Below are 19237 nucleotides of genomic sequence, written 5' to 3' on the forward strand. Positions count from 1 at the left end.
CGTTCAATTCCCTACAACGTTTACGCAAGGCTGGGTAGACTCCAAAGCTCACCAGTCCTTCTGGGTAGAGGATTGCAGTGCCTGTCTCCCTGCCTCCTGAGCCAGCCGGCCGAGCCAGGGGAACATCTGGAATCTTTCTGACAAGGTTCACAGGGATGTCCGGCAGGTCACTCTAACTGGCCGTTCTCGTCCAACCCTGCAGATGGAGAGGAAGGAGATACAGGAGGAGGCCACACGGAAAGTTCTTTGTCTTACTAATTATGTGATAGGCAGACTTCACTAAAGCCTGGATTAAGGCTCTGAGTCTACCTACTTCATTTTGTTCTGATTCCATCGCTGCCAAACAGCGTCTTTATCACTAACTTAGTTTCCCAAGCATAGTGTTACCTAGATGAAAAATAGGAACATTTGGAGCATCTGAGTATTTTCTGATACAAAGTGCACCGGCTGTGGGGTTTACAGGGATCGCCTGCTTTTTGAAAGTTCGAATTACGCCACTTCACTTTTATGAAAGACCTACATTAGTACCTGCTTTCGCTAACTGCAATGAATCTGAAGAGGATTTTTGCTTTTATGAAAAGTGAAAATAGCATCCAGCATTTGTTTTGCCCCTATAGGGGCAGCGTACCCCAAGCAGTGAGAGAGACCCTGCAAAGCTCCTTCCTGGGAACCACACCCAGCATGCCAGCATCAAGCCACCAAAGCTTTGAACGGTGTCTGTGAGCATCTGTGCTTTTTCTCTGTCTGTTCTGTGCATCCATTAGCAAGACGTGTCCCAAAGTGATTGCTTCTCCACTTTACGATGTTTCAGCTTATGGAAGGTTTCATAGGGATGCTCTACTTTAGGATAGCTGGGGAAACCTGTATTTAAAACACACCAGGCTGGCTCCTTCACTGACCATTTCCCCTCCTTCTCAAAGTGGAAAGGCAACAACTTAGGAGTGGAGCACGTGTGCGCGTTGGGTGCCAGTTCATTGGTGTGGGTGCTTGAAGGAGCCAGCTAAGCCGTGGGGACGGTCTTGAAGCCCCAGGCAGGCAAGAGGCACTGTCCTCTGTTCACTACTGTGCTCTGACTCAGAAGGGCAGCCTGGCTCTTTGTCTTTCTCCACCTCCCCCAGCACAACGGTCATCACCAGAATGGCTGTGGGGCTGGGTCCCACCTAAGATTTCCCAGGTCTTGCATATTCAGACCAGTTGGACTTATAAGACTGGGATAGGAAGGCGGTGGGAACCCAGGAAAAGGACCAGGAGGAGGGGCTACCCACTTGCTATTTGCTCCCATCCTTCAGGGCTCACTTTACAGGTGTCCTCATCCTGGGAACCTCCTTTGACTTTTCCTGAATTTGGGACGCCACTCCCGAAGCCCTCTGTGCTGGCCCTAACCCCGCACTCCTCACGTTTTTCCTGCAAGCTCTGTGAGGGCAGGGACCTGTCTGTCTTGCTTACTATGGTTTCCCAGTGCCTAGTGCAGGGCTTGGCACATAGTAGGCACCCAATAAATATTTGCTAGGGTTATTTTTGGTGATAGTGCCATTCGAATTGGAAAAAAAGCCTCAGCCCTCATCAACATCAGCAATCTTATTTTAATGAGAAAGCAGAGGCCCAGGAAAATGAGGACTCTGCCGCAAAGTCCTACAAGAGGCTGAGGAAAGGTCAAAGGTAAGACTTCTCCCTCCAAGTCCAACACGTTCCCCCATCATCCTACCCCTCCCTGTCACTGCCAGCCAGCCCAGCTCTCCTGCCAGTCTAGGCTGGGGAAGCACGGCTACAGAAACGTCTGCACCCATCATAAAGAGAGAACCTATGGGAAAGTGTGATGCGAAAGCAACCTTCATCTGTCACTAATGTCCCTCCTCCTGCTGCCAGGCAGAGTGGCAGGTGGGGCTGCTGTTCTGAGATCCCCTTGGGAGAGCTGCAAACAGAGGCAGAGCCCTGGAGCTCCAGAGCCCTTGGTGGCACGCCATCCCCATAGGAGTGGCCAGGGGCACGCTGTCCCCTCTCTTTGCATTCCCTGCTGTTCTAGCCTTTGACACCTGGCATGAGAAATGTATACTGATGTTTCTTCCTTGTCAATTTGAGCTAAAGGCAGGGAGCAAGATGGTGATTTAGCAATTAGCTGGATCATATTTTGATTTGATAAAGCCCATTACCAGCAGCTGGCTAAATTTAACTCACGCAGGATAAGAAGGGAAGGGGTGTCTGTGTGTGGATTAACGTGAGTGAGTGGATGAGAAGAGTCCGGTGTTCCATCCCCCCAACTCATTTCACAGCCCCCGAACCTTCAGATTGCAATTTTAATGTAACTTTCAGTACACAGATCACCATTCTTTCCCTCCCTCGTAGGGGTTCCTGACTCAGTCTTTGGTCAGGAGTGGTCCGGGAAATGTCTGCTTTCCGATGGGGTCTCTGGGTGGGAGATTTCCAGGAACTCGGCCTAAATTGTTCCTAGCAAGGATTCACTCTCAGCTCTGTTTTTGTCCCAGAGCGTCAAAGCCGGTTATCCTTTCCAGACTTCTCCCCAGCAAGACAGAGAGGGAAGGAAAATGGCCAGAGGCTGTCCAGGCCGTCGTGCTCCTCCGCCCAGGAGATGTCGTCGGGCATGGGTCTCCGGAACCAGGGAACAAAAGAAGGCAAAGGCAGGGTCCGGCCTAGAACGAGGCTCAGAAAAAGAGCGGGGATGCCGCCCCCTCGGTGGGAGTGGGCCAGGCGGGAGCCAAGAGGTCAGATTCGGAGGTCGGGTGGGCGGCGGCGCCGCCGTGGATGCGCTGGTGTCGCGCCAGGTGGGTCTTGCGGCTGAAGCTCTTGCCGCACTGAGGGCAGGAGAAGGGGCGGGAACCCGTGTGGACGGCCTGGTGGCGGACCAGGTTGGTTTTGGAGCTGAAGCTGCGGGCGCACACGGCACAGGCGTGGGGCCGACTGCCTGTGTGCACCGCCTGGTGGCGGCCCAGGTGCGACTTGCGGCTGAAGCGGCGGCCGCACTGTGCGCAGGCGAAGGGCCTGGCGCCGCTGTGGGCCCTGGAGTGGGCCACCAGGTTGGGCCGCGAGCCGAAGCGGCGGCCGCACTGCGCGCAGGCGAAGGGCCGTTCGCCCGTGTGCACCCGCCGGTGCCGCGCCAGGTGCTGCCCGTGGGCGAAGGCGCGCCCGCAGTCCGGGCAGAGGAAGGACCGCTGGCTCGCGGGAGCGCCCGGGGGCGCGCAGGCCAAGGGCTCGGTGGCAGCGGCGGGGTCCACGGCGGCGCCCAGTGCGCACTCGTCGCACCCGAAAGGGCGCCCCTCGCCGCGGTGCAGACGCTGGTGCATGGCGAGGTTCTTCTTCCAGCCGAAGCTCAGGCCGCAGTCGGAGCAGGAGAAAGGCTTGGGCCCGGGAGGGGACGGAGTCGGGGACGGGGCAGGGGACGTGGGCGAGAAGGGCGCGTCGGGGGAGGACGGGGCGCGGCCGGCCGCCTCGTGGACCCTCTGGTGCCGCACCAGGTGTTGCTTGTGCGTGAAGCTGCGCGCGCACTGCGCGCACTGGTACGGCCTCTCGCCCGTGTGGATGCGCTGGTGGCGGATCAGGTGCGTCTTCTTGCGAAAGCGCTTCTCGCACTCGGGGCAGGGGAAGGGCCGCTCGCCCGTGTGCGTCTTCTGGTGCGAGCCCAGGTGTATCTTCTGGCTGAAGCGCTTGCCGCACTCTGCGCACGGGTAGGGCCGCTCGCCCGTGTGCGTGCGCAGGTGGCGGGTCAGGTGGGCCTTCTTGCTGAAGCGCTTGCCGCACTCGGAGCACGGGAAGGGCCGCTCGCCGCGGTGGCTGCGCTCGTGCACCAGCATGTGCGCGCGCTGCGTGAAGCTGCGGCCGCAGTCCGGGCAGGCGCAAGGGCCCTCGCCGCGGTGCAGCCGCTGGTGCAGCCGCAGGGTCAGCTGGTCCCGGAAGCGGCGCTCACACTCCCCGCAGCCATAGGGCTTCTCCGAGGCCGGGACCCACCCCGCCAGCGCGAGCCCACCCAGTGGCCCTGGGGCCCCCGGCTCCAGCTTGTAGGCGGCGTCCAGAGGCCCCAGGTCAGGTGCGGGGAAGGGGCTGGGGAGTAATGACAGACGCTGGGGCCACTCCCCCTCCTCTTCCGCCTGCCGAACCTCCTCCTCCACCTTCACCTTCCGAAGCATCCACTCCTCCCCTGAAAGATCAAAACAAGGCGAGTCTGTTAAGCCCCACGTTTATTTATGCGCCGCTTATTTGCCAATACGACCGCCACTTCCTGGAGCCCTGAAGTCTAGCTTCTGCTCTTTCCACTGGGAAATTCCTGGGAATGACCAAACCCAAAGATCACTGCAAGCCCTCCTCCTGGGCTCTCTGCTGCGGGGACGCTTTCGCCCCGGTTTGCCTGCCTCCCGGCCTCTGGAGTAGCCTCCCCTTACTCTCCCTCAAGCTTCAGTCCTCAGGTTCCTGTCCTGGCTCACGTGTCCACGTGGTCCCCCCAGATCTTTCTGTTCTGGAACCTCAACCTCTCCTCTCCAGTTGAGCAACTCCCCTGCGTGTCCTGCGAATTGGCTACAGCTCAGCAGGCTTACCGCCAAACACCCCACCTTCCCAGATCTACCCCGCTGATGTCAACAGTAGGTCTACAGCCTCCTTCTCCCAGTGGGCTGGACTTGGAACCTTGGCTTTCACCTTGGACGCCCCCCTTGCTCTCTAGCTCCTCCCCAGTGGCCACTGAGTACCTTTGCCTTCCTTCCTGTGGTTTCTCAAAGGCTCCCCCTGCTCCTACTCCCTTCATTGCTGCTTCTAGGGCCAGGTGGGAAATCCCAGTTTAAGAAGAGGATTGAGTTTACAGGACTTGGGGGACCAACGGATGGTGCCACCGCTGGAGAAGCAGGGAGAGCCCTCTTAGGGAGCAGGTTGGAGATGGGTTCCCCTGGAGCTTTGCCCCTCTTGGGCACTGCAATGGCCCAGCCAAGAGGAAGGAGCTCAGGACCCAGACCGGGAGTGTCCCCTTGGGTTCTCCTCTGCCACTAAGCAGCAGTGTGACCACGGTTGAGTCACTTAATCTCTTTGAACTAAGTTTGTTAGCTTGCTTAGGCGTAAAGGTTGGACCAGTTCATGGTTCCTAAATCTGGTGCCATGTCATAATCTCCTGGGCAACTTTCACAAAATGCATCTATGGGAGCCCGGGCCAGTGAATCTGTTCTCTTTCTTTCAAGCTCCCAAAGTGATTCTTGTTTGAGAACCTTTGTACCAGCTGATCGGAGGTCCTGTCTGGCTCTAAAAGTCTGTAATAGCCTGAGCCTTGGTTACATTACACATCGACTATCACAATTAGATTTACTCCTAGTTTCTATTACCCATCCATCAGTTCCAAACAACTATTTATCATACTGTGATATCGCTTTCATTTTCATTGTGCCATTCTTCTACTGAAGAACCATCCATAGCTCCCTATTATTTAGAGGATAAAGTAAGTTCTAGCTGCATCTGAGGCTCACGCCAACCTAGTCCAACTCTCTTTTAATACTCCCAGGCATAAACCCCTCACTTCAGGCAAGCTGGTCTTCTGTAACCCCAGTCACGTGTCAACTTCCCTAGTTCGAAGTCTCTTCCCAGCCTAGAATGTTTTCCCATCCTCCACCCTCACTCTCATCCAAGCTGAAGTCTACACCTCTCTCAATATGGAGCACAAATCAACAAAGTCTTGGACAAATCCAACGCACGAGGAGCTCATATAAACACTTAACTGTTGACACTTTTACACTTCTTTGTGACATGCCTTTATTGTTGTTTGTGCTTTTAATTCTTTATTCTAGCTCATATTGGTATCAGATTTCAGTTTCTGGAGGGCAGACATCTTGTGTTCTGTTTCTTTACGCGTCTAATAAAAATGAGGATTGCCTCATGTACTGAGTGCCAACTGCAGATGAAGCACTGTACATACACTCTCACAAACCTTCACAAAAACCCCTGTGCAGAAGTTACTCTTATTTCTCGTGAACAGACTGAGGCTCCTCTAGCCTAATCCAAGATCACTCAGCCAAAAAATGTGGAGCAAGGATTCAAACCAGGACTGTGACACTCTAGAGCCCCTCTCTTCCCGCTCTACCTAACACAGCCTGGACCGAGTGGGCACTAAATAAGCCCTTGTGGAATAAGTGACATCACTCAGGCAGAAGGTGATAAAGCTGGTGGTAGTGGAAGGAAGTGATGGGTAGGACTGTGGAGAGAGAACGAACTGTTTGATCGCCTTGCGTATGGGGGAGATGCGTCAAATACAACAGATTTGGAGCATTTGCGTAGCACCGAGATCAGTAGAGATTTGGGGGAAGGAGCATGTCTGGGGAGAGACAATGAAAAGGTGGATCAACGCCATATGTCTTCCTGGGAATCATAATTCAAGTTGTCAACAGGAATGAACTTTGACTGGGGGAGACAGGCTGGGAAGTTAAGACTCCTGGAGGATGTTGAGGTGAGAGTGTGTTTCTCTTTGGGGGCCGGCCTCTCTGATTCCTGTTGTCTGTGGATGTAGAATTCCCTCTGCGTGCTGAAGCTCTACAGCAGAAAGGTGCCAGGGCCTGATTCATCTTGGGTTGGTAGGGCCTGGGGTGGCTGCCTCCTCAGATAGCAGCTCGGGAGCTGGCAGACCCCTGCTCCCTCCTCCTGGCCCCCTGGTGGGATGGAGAGCTGGGAACACTCACCTGGGCAGGAGCCCATGGGCTCAGCCTTCCGTGGTGCACATGCCCGGCCTCCTCTGCAGGGAGCTTCAGCTTGTTCAGTGTGGGCACCTTCCTCTGGTCTGGGGGCCTCGCGCCCTGGCAGAGAACAGGCTACCTCAAGGACGCCGCAGACATCAGAGATGGACAGAGCTCCCCACTGGCACTAGGAAGCAGGGGCTTTTGAGACCCCGGTCCCAGCCCCACCGGCAGGATTGCATCCCACATCATACCTGCAGGGGCTGAATTCCCAGCTGCCCCAGGGCAGCCTCAGGCTCCTTCAAGCAGGGCAGCTGCTAAGGCCGTGCAGGTTGCAAGAGCCACAGCTGTGAGGAGTTTCTGGAATATGTGTGTGTAAGATAGTGGAAGCAAGGAAGGGTCCCTGCCCTGAGGCTTACATGAGGCTCCTAGGAGGGGAGATGGGGAACCTCCCAGCCACCAGATGGACTCCAGTTCCAAGGAAAATCATTAGAGAAGACTGGGGTGTCAGAAAGCCAGGTCCACGCCTGCCTTAGGCATCTTCTCCCCGTATCTGCTTAGCTGCCTCCCTCACCTCTTTCCAATCTTACTTTCCCAATGAGGCCTACTTTCACCCCACTATTTAATCCTCCAGCCTGCCCCACCCCTACCTGCAGTGGTCTCAGGCTCCCTCACCCTGCTTTACACCCCCAAAGCACATAGCCTCTCCTCTTCTAACACAGGTTATAAGTACACTTATTTCTACATTTGTTGTCTGTTGACCCTCTGCCCTCACTAGGATTAAGCTCCTGGAAGGTAGGGATCTTTGTCTCCTTGGTCACTGAGGTATCCTGAATATCTAGAATAGCACGGGGCACTTAGTAGGTGCTCAATAAATACCTGACGAACAAAGGAAGGAAGACTCCGCCCTGAGCCACCTTCCGTGGTCCCCACTTACTTACCTGAGCATTTGCCCAGCGCTCTCTCTTCCCGGGGAGGGGACATCTGTTCCTGGGCATTATGGGACTCTTCCCCAGGCTCACTTTGGGGGGCCATCTCCGGCTGTCCCACAGAGAGTCCTGTTACAGGCAAAAGGATGGGTCCAAGTAAAGCACAAAGTACAGAAGAGGTGATCAAAGATGGGGGGGGGGTCTTCCCCTTCCCAGCCCACCCCATGGGTTTTCCCCATGTGCTCAGGAAGGAAGGGTCTCTAACTAGCATGAACAAGGGACAGCCAGGCCCTGCAGTGGCTTGGCCAGGTATCGACCTCAGCCCCCTTGCACTGCGTCAAGGACAGGCGACAGAAGGAAGAGAGAGAAGAGATTTAAATATCCTGGTGTTCTGTGAGTACTAGCACCACCTCCAACATGAACCAGGCCTTCTTCCTGATGAAACCGGAAAGGATGCTGCCCTAAAGAAAGGCTCCCAGGGTCTCTGGGGTATCAGGGTTGCAGCCTCCTGAGGATGCTCTGCTGTCTGAATTAGGGAAGCAGCAGGCGTAGTATATTCTTGAATCTTCCTACTCCCCCGCCCCCCATCCAAGCCCCTTCAGTTCTGCTGCCTCACCCAGGGACCTGAGGGCCTCGAAGGTCTCCCTCATGGCAACCCAGGATAACTCCTCCTGGGGATCCGGCCACAGACCCTAAGGAGAAAGACAACCTTGTTCAGATTCTTCTCAGACAGCTTCCACCTGGGTCCTGGCTCTGCCCAACCTCTCCCCGTCAGCCATCTCCAGGAGCTCCAGAGGTGATGCCCTCAGGTACAGGTGAGGGAAATGAGGGAACGTAGATTTCAGAAAGCAGAGACCTCTGAAGGTGGACCAAGGCGAAGGCCTTGAAGCCATTTCTGCAAGCTAAGCTCAGGTCAGCTCCGGAAATCAGCCTGCCACCCTCACCTGCAGGTCTCTCAGAGCCAGCACCAGCCGTTCAGCGCTCCTCACCCCCCAGGGCCCTTGCCTGGGGGTGTCAGGAATCAACCGATTCTCTGGGGAGAGGGTGGAGGGTGGGAGACCAGAGGGGAGAGCGGGGAACTTCGTCTCCTAGGCCCTCCAGCTGTCATTGCAGGAGCCGGTGAAATAGGAGGCAGCCTAGGGGCGGAGGTGAGGATCGCTACTGGGCAACTGGTGGGGAGGCCCTCGGAGGAGGGTCCTCACCGGAGGCAGGAATAACTCTGGCTTCACCTCCCCAAAACCCTACCTCCCAACCATCGCCCCTCCCCCGCGGGGCTTTCCCAGGCTCGGACACCCGGCCCTCGAGCCGCCTTCGCGGCCCCTCCTCCAGCGGGTCCCCTGCCCCTCCCCCAGCAGACTCCCCTCCCCCCCAGTCTCTCTGGCAGCCTTCCCTCCACCCCTCCCCTCTCCCGCTCCCTCCGCCTTCCGCCCTCTCTCCCCGCGGAAGCCGGCTGGCTCTCCAGCCCCGCCCCCTGCCCCGCCCCTCCGGCCCCTCCCCCTGCCCACAGCCTGCCTGCCAACCCCTCTCGGCCCCCTCGGGTCTGCCCTCCGCAGCCACCATCCCCCTGACCCGCCGCTGGGGCAGCTTCCGCGGCAGAGCTCCCCTCCCCCTCCCCAGGATCAGGGCCGCCTTTCCCTCCCCTCCCGGTTCTCCCCCGGCTCCTTCCCCCTCCCCGGCCGCACACCCTCTCCCTTCCTTTCCCCCTCCTCTTCCCCTCCTCTTTTCCTTCCTCCCCAACACCGCCCTCCTCCTCCCGGCTCTCCCCTCCCCTCTCCCTCTCCTCCCCCACTCTGGTTTCCTTTCCTCTCTTCACCTCAGTTCCCTCCCGCCCCCCCCCCACCCGCTCCCCAGCCCTCCTCCTTCTCTCCCCACACCACCCTCTCCCTCCCTCCCTCCCTCCTTCCCTCCTGCAGCTCTCCTTCCCCTCCGAGGCCCCGTCTCCCTTCCCCCTCTGCCTCCCCAGCAGGCTCTCGCTTCCCTTCCTTCCTGGTCCCCACTCCCCAGAACTGCTCTTCCCCTCCCCCTTCCAGTCCGCCCTCCCCCCCCCCCCGCCCCGAGCTCCCGCCTAGTCGCCCGGCCCCCACCAAGCCTCGGGTCTGAGGCTCCGCGCTCACTCCGACGGCCTCACCGGCCCTGCCCTCCCCGCCCCTGCCTCCCAACCCACCTCCGCGTCCCCTCCCCTGCCTCTCCGGGGCTCCGTTCCCCATTTCTGCTCCCCACTGACTTCTCACCCCTCCCAAGTTTTCCTCTCGCGCAGACCCCTCCCACCCCCCCTCCCCGCCTCCGTCTGTCCCCCGGAGCCCCTCCGCCTGGAGCTCACTCCAGGTCCCGACCCCCTCCCGGCTCCCGGGCTCACCTGTCAGCGCCCTTCTCGCGCCCCTCCCAAACGCCCGATCCCCGCGCCTCGACTCCCTCCCCGGCCCCTCGGCCCCCTCCCACACTCCCTCCCCCCCTCTCCTGAGACGCCCCACTCCCTGCCCTCGGGGGCCTCCCACCCCTTCCCACCTGACTCCCACCCGGCCCCCTCTCCCCAGCCCCCGCCCATCCCTCTGGATGCCGGCTCTCCGCTCTCCTGGAAGCCCTGACCCCCCAGCCGGCCCTCCTCCCCGGTCCCACCCCTCCCTTCTCCGGCCCTCGCCGCTCCTCTGCCCTCGCTCCCCCTCCAGCCCCACCCCACCCCTCCTGCGCTCGGGGCGCCCGCACCCCCGGGGCTGTCACCTGCGCCGCACGGGCGGTGGCTGCGAGTGCGGGTGTGGCGGGGAAGCGGCGGAGCGCCCGCCCTGGGCGCCTCCACGGTCTCCCCGCTGCCGCCCGGACCCCGGCGCCCCGGCCTCCTGCCCCCGCGGGCTCGGCTCGCGATGGCGCCCGCCGCCTGCAGTCCCGGTGCGGGCTGCCCGGAGACTGACAGACTGACAGCCCCGAAACTTCGCGGGGAGGGGAGAGGAAAAGACGCGGAGGGAGCGGGAGCGGGAGCGGGAGCGGGGAAGCGGCGCCCGGGAGGGGGAGGGGAGCGAGGAGGCGGGAGGGGGCAGCGGGGCAGCCAGTGGGGGAGGTCGGGGACAGGGTGCCCAGGAGTGGAGAGGGTGCCCAGCGGGTTAGGCGGGCAGGTGAGGCTCTGGAGGAACGACGGCCCGCAGTAGGTGTTGGAAAGTGGGAGCTAAGGACGGGGGAGGGGAAGGGGTGGGGGGGAGAGGAGTGCGGGGGGTGGGGAAGGGGTGGCGGAGGGAGAGGAGGCAGGGAGGAAGGGCACTCGGGCTGCGAGGGAGGGTGCCGGCAGGCGCGGAGGGAGGAGCCAGGGGAAAGGTGGAGCGCGGGGCGTCGGGGGGCGGTGTGGAGTTGGGGGGAAAAGGAGGGGGCCTGTTAAGGGGAAGGGAGCTAGTGTCTGCGCTGCTGTCTTTGAATCGCAAGTGCCGGCCGGAATGTGTCTGCGCCGCGCTCCCCGCGGTGGGATCGAGTCCCCGACTGTCGGTCGGTGGGGTCGGTCTGGGAAACTGCGGCCCTGCCCCCGCTCTCCACCCTGATCCCACTCGGATCCACCCAGACCCGTACCCCCCCCCCGCCCCCCACCGATCTTAGACCCACCGCGGGAGCCGGATCCCTTGGGGGCGGTGAGGAGAGCCCGAAGGAGACCAGGCTGGGCCCCAGTGCCTGCTAAGAACGTGACCTTCGAAGTAGAAATTGGGGTGGGGGCTCTGAACCAGGTCACCTGGGAAGAGGCAGGGCTGGCGAGGAGGCGTCGGGGGTGAGGCCGGAGTCGGACGGGGTGAAGACTCCTCACGGCGGCGGCATCCTGGGGAGCCGCTGCTGACGAGAGGGGAGAGTCCCCTGGGCGTGGTGGGGAGCGGATCCTCCCACCCGGCTGGAAACCTCTGCCAGTCGGGTGTGGAGGGGTGCCCTCAGCCCTCAGACATCCCTGCCCCTGGTTGTGATGTTTCTCTTCAGCTTTGCCACTTGGGCACCCCCACCCCTGAAAGCTCCCCATATCCCGTCCTCCTCCATCTAAAATGTGGGCTGGTTATTCCGGGCCTCCCTCTCTAATCTCTTTCTCCCATCTCCTCTGGGTTCCAGCTTCCTCCCTCCTGCCCTCTTTAGAGAGAAGGATGTGACTTGTATTTCTCCCCAATCCACGCGTGGCTTTTCGGGGAGGGGTGGGGATGACTCGGTGCGAAGAGCAGCCTCCCCTGGCTTCCACACCGCACCACCTGGAGGGGATACCAGGGCACAGAGAAGCACAGCATGCAGCAGGGGCACATCAGCATTTGTTGATGCTTAGGATGAGGGGGACAGAAACAGGTGGTACCCGGAAGAGCACAGGGTGCCTCGGAAGCGGCTGTGGAGGGCTCTTCTACCTTCTGTATGGGCTGCTTCAGCCGCTCAGTGTCGGGCCCGCTCACCAGGCTGCAGGACGGCCCTGGGAGCGGAACACATCACTGTGTGCCAGGATGGGTCACGAGCACCTCCGTCTGTCCTTGTAAGACCTGCAGGGCGAGTGTGTTAGGTGCCAGAGGGAGAGTGTACGGGTGTGCATGTGTGAGAGGCTGGGAACAGCTGGGTGTCCACGGCCTGACCCTGGACCTTTCCGAGGACCCCATCCGAGAGCTCCCTGAGGGATTCACTGCACCTTCTCCTGGCCCAGGACCAAGGGTCGGCCCAGAAGAATGCCTGGCAGGGCTCTGGTTCCCGGCAGCCTCCCCCCGACCCTGCCCACCACAGGTGGGGTGACTGTGTGGGATGCTTGGAGGCACATCAGGTTTAGGGGTTGGAGGGTGACTCGATCTGAGGCCCAGGCCACATTCCAGCCTGGGTGTCCTCGGAGCTGGTAACCGGTAACCAGGATGTAACCAGGATTCCCCTGGGGAGCGAGCTGCTGCCCAACCCTCTTCCAACCGGATGCTCTGCTCGGATTATCCCATCCGGTTGCCTTGCCTGCAGGGCTGGGGGAGCTGGCTGCGGGCCCCTCTGCCTCCTGCCCCCCACGCTTGCTAGCCCAGGCACTCCTCCCTGAGGCTGGCTCTCGTTCCCCTGTCTGGGCTTCCTGGTTCTGGATCCCAGGGACCCTAGGAGAGCAGGGTGGACCCAGCCAGGCACACGTGATCACCCTCAGTAAGAAGTCAGACCGCACAGAGGGAAGGGCGCACGTCATCCCTCTGTCCGCAAACAGTCCAATCGCCCTGGAAACCCCATTCCTTCTGCTGACTGACCCTCGTTTCTGGAGTGCTTGGTAGGAGAGGGGGCAGGAGAAGCAGGAAGGGGACAGGGGAGAGGATCGTACACTCAGGATTTGAGGGCTGGAAGGCCGTGGCCCTGTGACTCTTAACACTATTGTGGGGTCACGGCCCCCCTTGAGAATCTAATAAAAGTTATGGAACTGTCATCAGAAAAACATGCGCACACACAATTTCAAAGTATTCGTGGAGCCCCTGTCCCACCTGTGATTCCCTGGGAGGCCCCTGAGGTTTTTACTGGTAAGGAAATCGAGTCCCAGAAAGAGAGTGTGGTTTGCCCCGTCCACGTTCATTGGTGGTAGGGCCTGAGAGTGTGCACTCTCAGAGGCCCAGTGACCTGGGACACACGGACCCCCCCATCACACACACACACACACACACACACACACACACACACACACACACACACACACACACACACACACACACACACACACACACACACACACACACACACACACACCAGGAAGGGGTTTGTTTCCAGGGAAAACTGGCCTCAGTGGTTCTGGGCAGCTGGTGCTCCAGGGCATGGGGCTGAGATAAAGCCTCCCCAGTGCCACGGGCCTCACGCTCGCTGTCTCAGGCTGCCTTGGACACACTGACCCCAGGCTGCAGTAGCAGCAGTGTGGGGCTGGGGAGGCCAGCCCCGGCCTCTGCTCACCTGCCACAGCATTGGCTCCCCAAAGCCTCACAGCCCCCAAAGGTGACCTGGGGGTCGCCATGCTGCTCCCTGCCCTCCTCTCTGGGACGGCATGGGCACTGGCTAATGGGTAAGCAGCCCACCCTGGGGCCCCTCGGACTAAGATCCTTCTCCTCCTGCCCCAGGCCGAGGACCCTCTGGGGCAGCCAGACTCCTTCCCGCGCCCCCCTTCTCTCAGCCTGCTTAACTTAGCCTGCTCCTCAGTTAACTAACTCTCCACTGGGAGTGGGGTCACAGGATAGGGCCTCTCGGACAGATGGGGATGGTGGCCGCAGCTGTCGGTCCCCATCTATGGGCAGGCAGTGGTGTAAGCGGACAGAGACCATCCTGGTGGAGGAGGAAGTAACCCCCCGTCAGGAGGACCTGGTGCCCTGCACCAGCCTCCATCATTACCAGCGCCGGGGCTGGCGGCTGGACTTGACCTGGAGTGGCCGTGCGAGGCTGTGTCCCATCTACAAGTGAGTGACGTGGAGCCTGGGCTGGCTGCCGAGCAGGAGAGAGCCGTGGGGTGACATCCTTAGAGTAGGGGAGGACTGAGTGGTGACCTGGAGAAGCGGGCATTTGGGAAGCAGGTCGTGGGTGGGCTCCAGAGGGGCGGGGGGTAGGGGTGGGGGTGGTGGATGAGTGGGCACTTCCGTGGGCAGCGCAGGGAGAGTCATGATGCCTGCTCCCCGTACCCTTCAGTCCGCCTTCCCGAGATCATTCTAGCTTTGGAAATTGAGACCAAGAAGGGAAAATTACATGATAAAGCCTCTCAGAGAGTAGGTGACCAGATTGAATGTCCCAGGCCATTCCCAGGGATGGGGCTGAACGCTAACATCTTCTCCCCTCCCCCTATCTGGTGGACCCAGGCCCCCGGAAACCAGGCCTGCTGCATGGAACCAGACGGTGAGGGCTTGCTGCCCAGGCTGGGGGGGGGGGCACCCACTGCACCCTGGGTAAGCGCCTGAGATTAGCCCAGATCCGGGGTTTCCTGGAGGCGGCAGGCTGCCTGGGGAGGGCAGTCCGGTCCAGGCTGACCGTCTGGCTCTGCCCCATTCTCTCTTTCTACCCACCACAGCCCTTGCCGAAGCCAGCCTTGAGGGCCACTGCTTTGCCACATGGCTGTGCCAGCCGAGGGCAGGATCAGCTAACGCTTCTGTGGGAAGCCTGGAGGAGTGCTGTGCCTGGTCTTGGGGACACAGCTGGCGGGATGGCTGCTCCCAGCCCTGCCACAGCTGGTCCAGCCACAAACTCCCAGGTGGGTCCACAGACCCCAGCCTGCGGGAAAGGCACAGCCCCGGCCGTCACCTGCTCCCCCGAGGGGCAGTTAGAATATTTTTTAAATTAATTGATTAATTAATGTATTTATTTATTTATTTTTGGATGCATTGGGTCTTCGTTGCTGCATGTGGGCTTTCTTTTTTTTAGTTGCAGCGAGCAGGGGCTACTTTTCATTGCGGTGCGCAGGCCTCTCATTAAGGTGGCTTCTCTTGTTGCGGAGCACGGGCTCTAGGCGCACGGGCTTCAGTAGTTGTGGCACGCGGTCTCAGTAGTTGTGGCTCGCGGGCTCTAGAGCGCAGGCACAGTAGTTGTGGCACACGGGCTTAGTTGCTCCGTGGCATGTGGGATCTTCCCGGACCAGGGCTCGAACCCGTGTCCCCTGCATTGGCAGGCGGATTCTTAACCACTGCACCACCAGGCTGCAGCCCAGGATGTGTGCCATCAGCTGCTGGACGGTCCATGCAGGGAATGCCATGCCCAGGTACAGGTGGGGGTGGAGGTGGCATCAGGCACTGGAGGGGTGGGAAGGGGGAGTGCCGGGGAGGTGCCAAAGGGGGCACCTGGTCCAGCCACCAAATTGCTTTGGGCCGTCGGTCAGCGCGCCCCCTCTGGGAGGCTCCTATATGTTATCTCTAAGGTCCCTTGCAGTGTTCACCTGTTTGGTTATAAACCAGGGCGTTTTGGAAGCAAGAGGAGGGAGGCGCTGGTGAGTACTGGAGAAGGCTGGTTGGCTGAGGGGCTGTCCCGGTTTGGCAGGTGCCCCCTGCTGAGTACCACGAGGCCTGCCCCTTTGCCTACTGTGCTGCGGCCCCGGCGGGCAGTGGGCGGGAGGAGCGGCTGGAGGCCGCGCGCCCCACCTTGGCCAGCTACGCCCAGGACTGTGCGCGCGGCGCATCCACGTGCGCTGGAGGAAGCCCGGCTTCTGCGGTAGGGCTCCCGCCCGTCCCTCTGTGCGCAGCCTCTGGCCTCCCCACCCTGTGGAACTGGGAACTGACCGAGGGCCCTCACGTGGCTCCTGTTTCCTGAGGGGTCCGCCACCCCCTGAGCGCCCCTCTGGCGGGGCTGCCAAGGCCTGCTGGCTCTTCAGCGGCAGCGGGATCTGGCGGGAGGAGGGGAGCTCCTTGGGCCTCACAACCCACTCCTGTGCCCGCAGAGCGCCTGTGCCTGGGGGGCCGGCTGTGCTCAGACTGCGCCTCGGCCTGCCCGCCCAGCTGCTCGGCAGTGGGCGAGGGGGGCGAGGGGTCCTGCGGGGAAGAGTGCGTGAGCGGCTGCGAGTGCCCGCCCGGCCTCTTCTGGGACGGCGCCCCCTGTGTGCCTTCCGCCCGCTGGCCCTGCTACCACCGACGCCGGCGCTACGACCCCGGTGACACCGTGCGCCGGCTGCGCAGCCCGCGGTGGGTCCGCGGGCCTTGCTGGTCTTTTCGCTGGGGCTGGAGGCTCCCTGGTCCCCTCTGATCCCTCCCTTATGCTGTCTCCTCAACCTGCCTCCCTTCTGGGGCCTCCCTCACAAGAGACCTGTGACCTCTCAAGGCATAAGTGACGGCCCTGCTTAAAAACCTAGCCGGTGACCTCCATCAGCTGACCTCTAGTGCTAACGGGGAGAAGGGGGTGCCGGGGGAGGGAGGGACCAGGGTTTTGGGGGGGTGGGAGGGCGTCTCAAGCTCGGTCCCTCCCCCTCCACCCCCTCCACTCCACCCCCCACCCCCGCCCTCCCCCTCCGCCGTGGGGCCGATCCGGAGCGCGCCCTCCCGTCCCTCGCGCCCACAGCGTTGGCCAGGACGGCCGCTGGCTCTGCGCGCAGGCGCCGTGCCCCGCCGAGGGCGCGGTGGGCGGGGACGGGCATTACCTCACCTTCGATGGGCGGAGCTTCTCTTTCCGGGGCCGCGCGGGTCGCCGCTTCAGCCTGGTGCAGGTGTGCAGAGGACCAACTCCGGGAGCGGGGTGTTGTGCCAGAGCGGGGGCCCTCGCAGGGGTGCTATGGGGGAGAAGGGACTGTAAGCAAACCACTAAATAAACAAAACACACAGTCGTCCAGAGAAAAGCTGAGAGAGAAACGATTCTGGAGGGAAGATGGCAGCCGCAGACCCTCAAGCCTGCCCTTTGGGTTCTCGCCTCCTCCTTAGGTTCCTGTGAAAGTCCCGCTGTCATCGCCACCCCAGCCCAGGGGCACAAAACAAAACCCAACCTCACGGTCCTTTCTCACACACGGGACAGCTGGGCTTGTCACCCGCTACTTCCTGTAAAACAACCCCAGGGGAAATAAGGGTCCTCCTTCCTCCCAGCCCTCTCCCAATAAAGTTAGGTGACTTCCCAGCTTCAGGCCCAGGCCACCTTCTTACAAACATAGGCACAAACAGGAGCTCGCACATGACATGCTCTCACGTGTGCATGTAGATTTAGCGTGTGTGTGTGTGCACAGGCACACATAGAGGTGAGCGTACATTACCCACAGGGAGGAGGGAGAGGAGACATGTTGCCCAAACATGCACACACACACCTCCACGTGCGGGTGCACGCGTGCACGCACACACACACACGTCACACATGCCAGCCCTTGGTGAGGGTTAAGCCCCTTACCTCACAGAGTCTGGCTGGCTGGCAGGCGGTCAGCATACGTGCTGCGTGGAAGCTGCCCGCAGTGTGTGCCGTGGGTGACCAGTAGAACAGGAGCTGCTCTCAGGGTCTGCCCCACCACCACCATGTTCCTCACCGTCGGCCCCAGGACTTCGTAAAGAGGCAGCTACTGACTGTACTGGAGCACGGGGACTGCAACGCTGGGAGCTGCCTCCACGCCATCTCGGTCTCCCTGGGGGACACCCACGTCCAGCTCAGGGACTCAGGTAGCCGCAGCTCTCAGGGTACCTACCTACCAGGCCTTCTGTTCCCAGCAGCCCTCTGGAGTGTGGCTCGGGCCCCAGGGGCCTCCTGTCATCTCTCTTCTCCCTGTGGACTTGGGCTCTGTCCAGCACCTTCCATCCGCACCGCCCTGTGGTTCCTGAGCCCAGCTCTCCCGCCAGCCTCCCTCAACCAAAATCACTGCCTCAACTTCCCCCTCACTCTGCCATCTCTGAAGCAGACATAAAGTCCTGTGGAGATTTTCCAAGGCGTCTTCTGCCCCATCCTGAGGGGAAAATACAATTCATATAGTTCTGAGGGATCTGAAAGGCCTCTTGGGGTAACCAAGCCAGGCAGGCCCCTCCCAGCTCTGGACAGCCAGGGCCCAGTCCCAGCTCCTCCTGCACACTGACTACAAGGGCAAAGGCAAAGTGGGTGCTAAGGGTCACGTGGGGGTTGTAGGTGGGATGCGTGACCTCCCAGGGGTCACTCCAGTTCCCCTTGCTCAGGGTGGGCAGGCCACCATGACACAGGCCCTCCCCTCTCCTACCCCAGGTCCTTCCCCTTGTCACAGCCCCATCCTGCAATGTGCCCTCCCACCACCGTCATCAGCCCAGCCCAGCCCTTTGGGGGTGGCCCCCTCACAGACCCCCTATTGCAGGAGCAGTCCTGGTGGACGGGCAGGATGTGGTCTTGCCCTGGAGCGGCACTGGGGGCCTAGCGTCTCCCGCGCCTCTCCCACTTTCCTGCTGCTGCGCTGGCCTGGGGCCCGCGTCCTCTAGGGAGTGTCTGACCCTGCGGCCTACATCACCCTGGACCCCCGCCATGCCCTCCAGTTGTGCCGGAGGGCGGGTGAGTGGCTGGACGAAGCCACAGAGGGCCTGGAACCAGCAGGATGACTTCCTGACTCCTGCTGGCGACGTGGAGACCAGCATTGCCGCCTTTGCTAGCAAGTTCCAAGTGGCAGGCGAGGGAAGGTGCCCCTCGGAGGACAGCGCCCCACTTTCCCGCTGCAGCACCCACACTCAGCGTCACATTTTCGCGGAGGCAGCCTGTGCCATCTTGCATGGCCCAGTCTTCCAGGTAGCCAGGTTGGGGGCGCTCCTCCTGTTTGCACCTGTAAAATGGGGTCAATACCTGCCCTGCCCTCCTCCTGGGCTACTGGGAGGGCCCTGGTGCCGTGCCAGGGCTGCTGAGCACTGGGAGGTGGCAGTGGGGACCAGAGGAGACAGGGGAATCCGTGGGGGAGGAGCCGACCCCCTTCCTCATCTCCCTCCAAGGAGTGCCACGGGCTGGTGGGCAGGGAGCCGTTCCACCCGCGCTGCTTGGCAGCTGCGTGTGGCTGCACCCCCGGCGGGGACTGCCTGTGCCCCATGCTCGCTGCCTATGCTCGGCGCTGTGCCCAGGAGGGTGCCCTGCTTTCCTGGAGAGACCAGACCCTCTGCCGTGAGTCTGCTCAGCCGGCCAGCCCCATCCCCAGGCTCCTTCCTCCAGCACCTTCTAGGAATGGCTCAGTGGGATCCAACGGCTTTGCAGCAGGGGAGGGTCCCCAGAAGGACCTCTGACCTCGGCAGTTTGCTGGGTTTGCCTTCTTTCAGAGATGTAGGGACTGTCGGGTCCGGAGGGGTGGGC

The 19237-nt window shown here is 61.0% G+C and overlaps 2 protein-coding genes across 2 annotated transcripts in view; one reads left to right on the forward strand and one right to left on the reverse strand.

The window, feature by feature from the left end:
- Positions 1–2292: 2292 nt before the first annotated feature.
- ZNF467 (zinc finger protein 467) lies at positions 2293–10311 on the reverse strand. The gene is made up of 6 exons (XM_068550154.1): positions 10301–10311; positions 8527–8718; positions 8199–8274; positions 7595–7711; positions 6660–6773; positions 2293–4150 (listed from the first exon to the last, which is right to left on the reverse strand). The coding sequence occupies exons 3-6, from the start codon at positions 8230–8232 to the stop codon at positions 2661–2663; spliced, it is 1755 nt and encodes a 584-aa protein (XP_068406255.1). The 5' UTR covers positions 8233–8274; positions 8527–8718; positions 10301–10311; the 3' UTR covers positions 2293–2660.
- Positions 10312–13527: 3216 nt separating this feature from the next.
- The window catches only part of LOC137768369 (SCO-spondin-like), a 38485-nt gene continuing 32775 nt past the window's right edge, over positions 13528–19237 (forward strand). Inside the window, 15 exon segments of the mRNA XM_068549842.1 lie at positions 13528–13577; positions 13807–13965; positions 14359–14419; positions 14421–14445; positions 14568–14815; positions 15189–15251; positions 15527–15650; positions 15653–15697; positions 15924–16164; positions 16538–16682; positions 17493–17610; positions 18267–18320; positions 18323–18443; positions 18484–18688; positions 18886–19051. Of these exon segments, the coding sequence (XP_068405943.1) occupies positions 13528–13577; positions 13807–13965; positions 14359–14419; positions 14421–14445; positions 14568–14815; positions 15189–15251; positions 15527–15650; positions 15653–15697; positions 15924–16164; positions 16538–16682; positions 17493–17610; positions 18267–18320; positions 18323–18443; positions 18484–18688; positions 18886–19051 (1825 nt within the window).

The sequence above is a fragment of the Eschrichtius robustus genome, chromosome 8 (assembly GCF_028021215.1).
Source record: "Eschrichtius robustus isolate mEscRob2 chromosome 8, mEscRob2.pri, whole genome shotgun sequence".
In the NCBI taxonomy this organism is placed as follows: Eukaryota; Metazoa; Chordata; class Mammalia; order Artiodactyla; family Eschrichtiidae; genus Eschrichtius; species Eschrichtius robustus.

Coding starts and splice junctions, on each gene's coding strand:
- ZNF467 (XM_068550154.1), bottom strand. CDS start 8,232: ATGAGGGAGACCTTCGAGGCCCTCAGGTCCCTGG. Junction 7,712..8,198: donor CGAGGCCCTCAGGTCCCTGG/GTGAGGCAGCAG, acceptor TGCCTGTAACAG/GACTCTCTGTGGGACAGCCG. Junction 4,151..6,659: donor GCCCATGGGCTCCTGCCCAG/GTGAGTGTTCCC, acceptor TTGATCTTTCAG/GGGAGGAGTGGATGCTTCGG.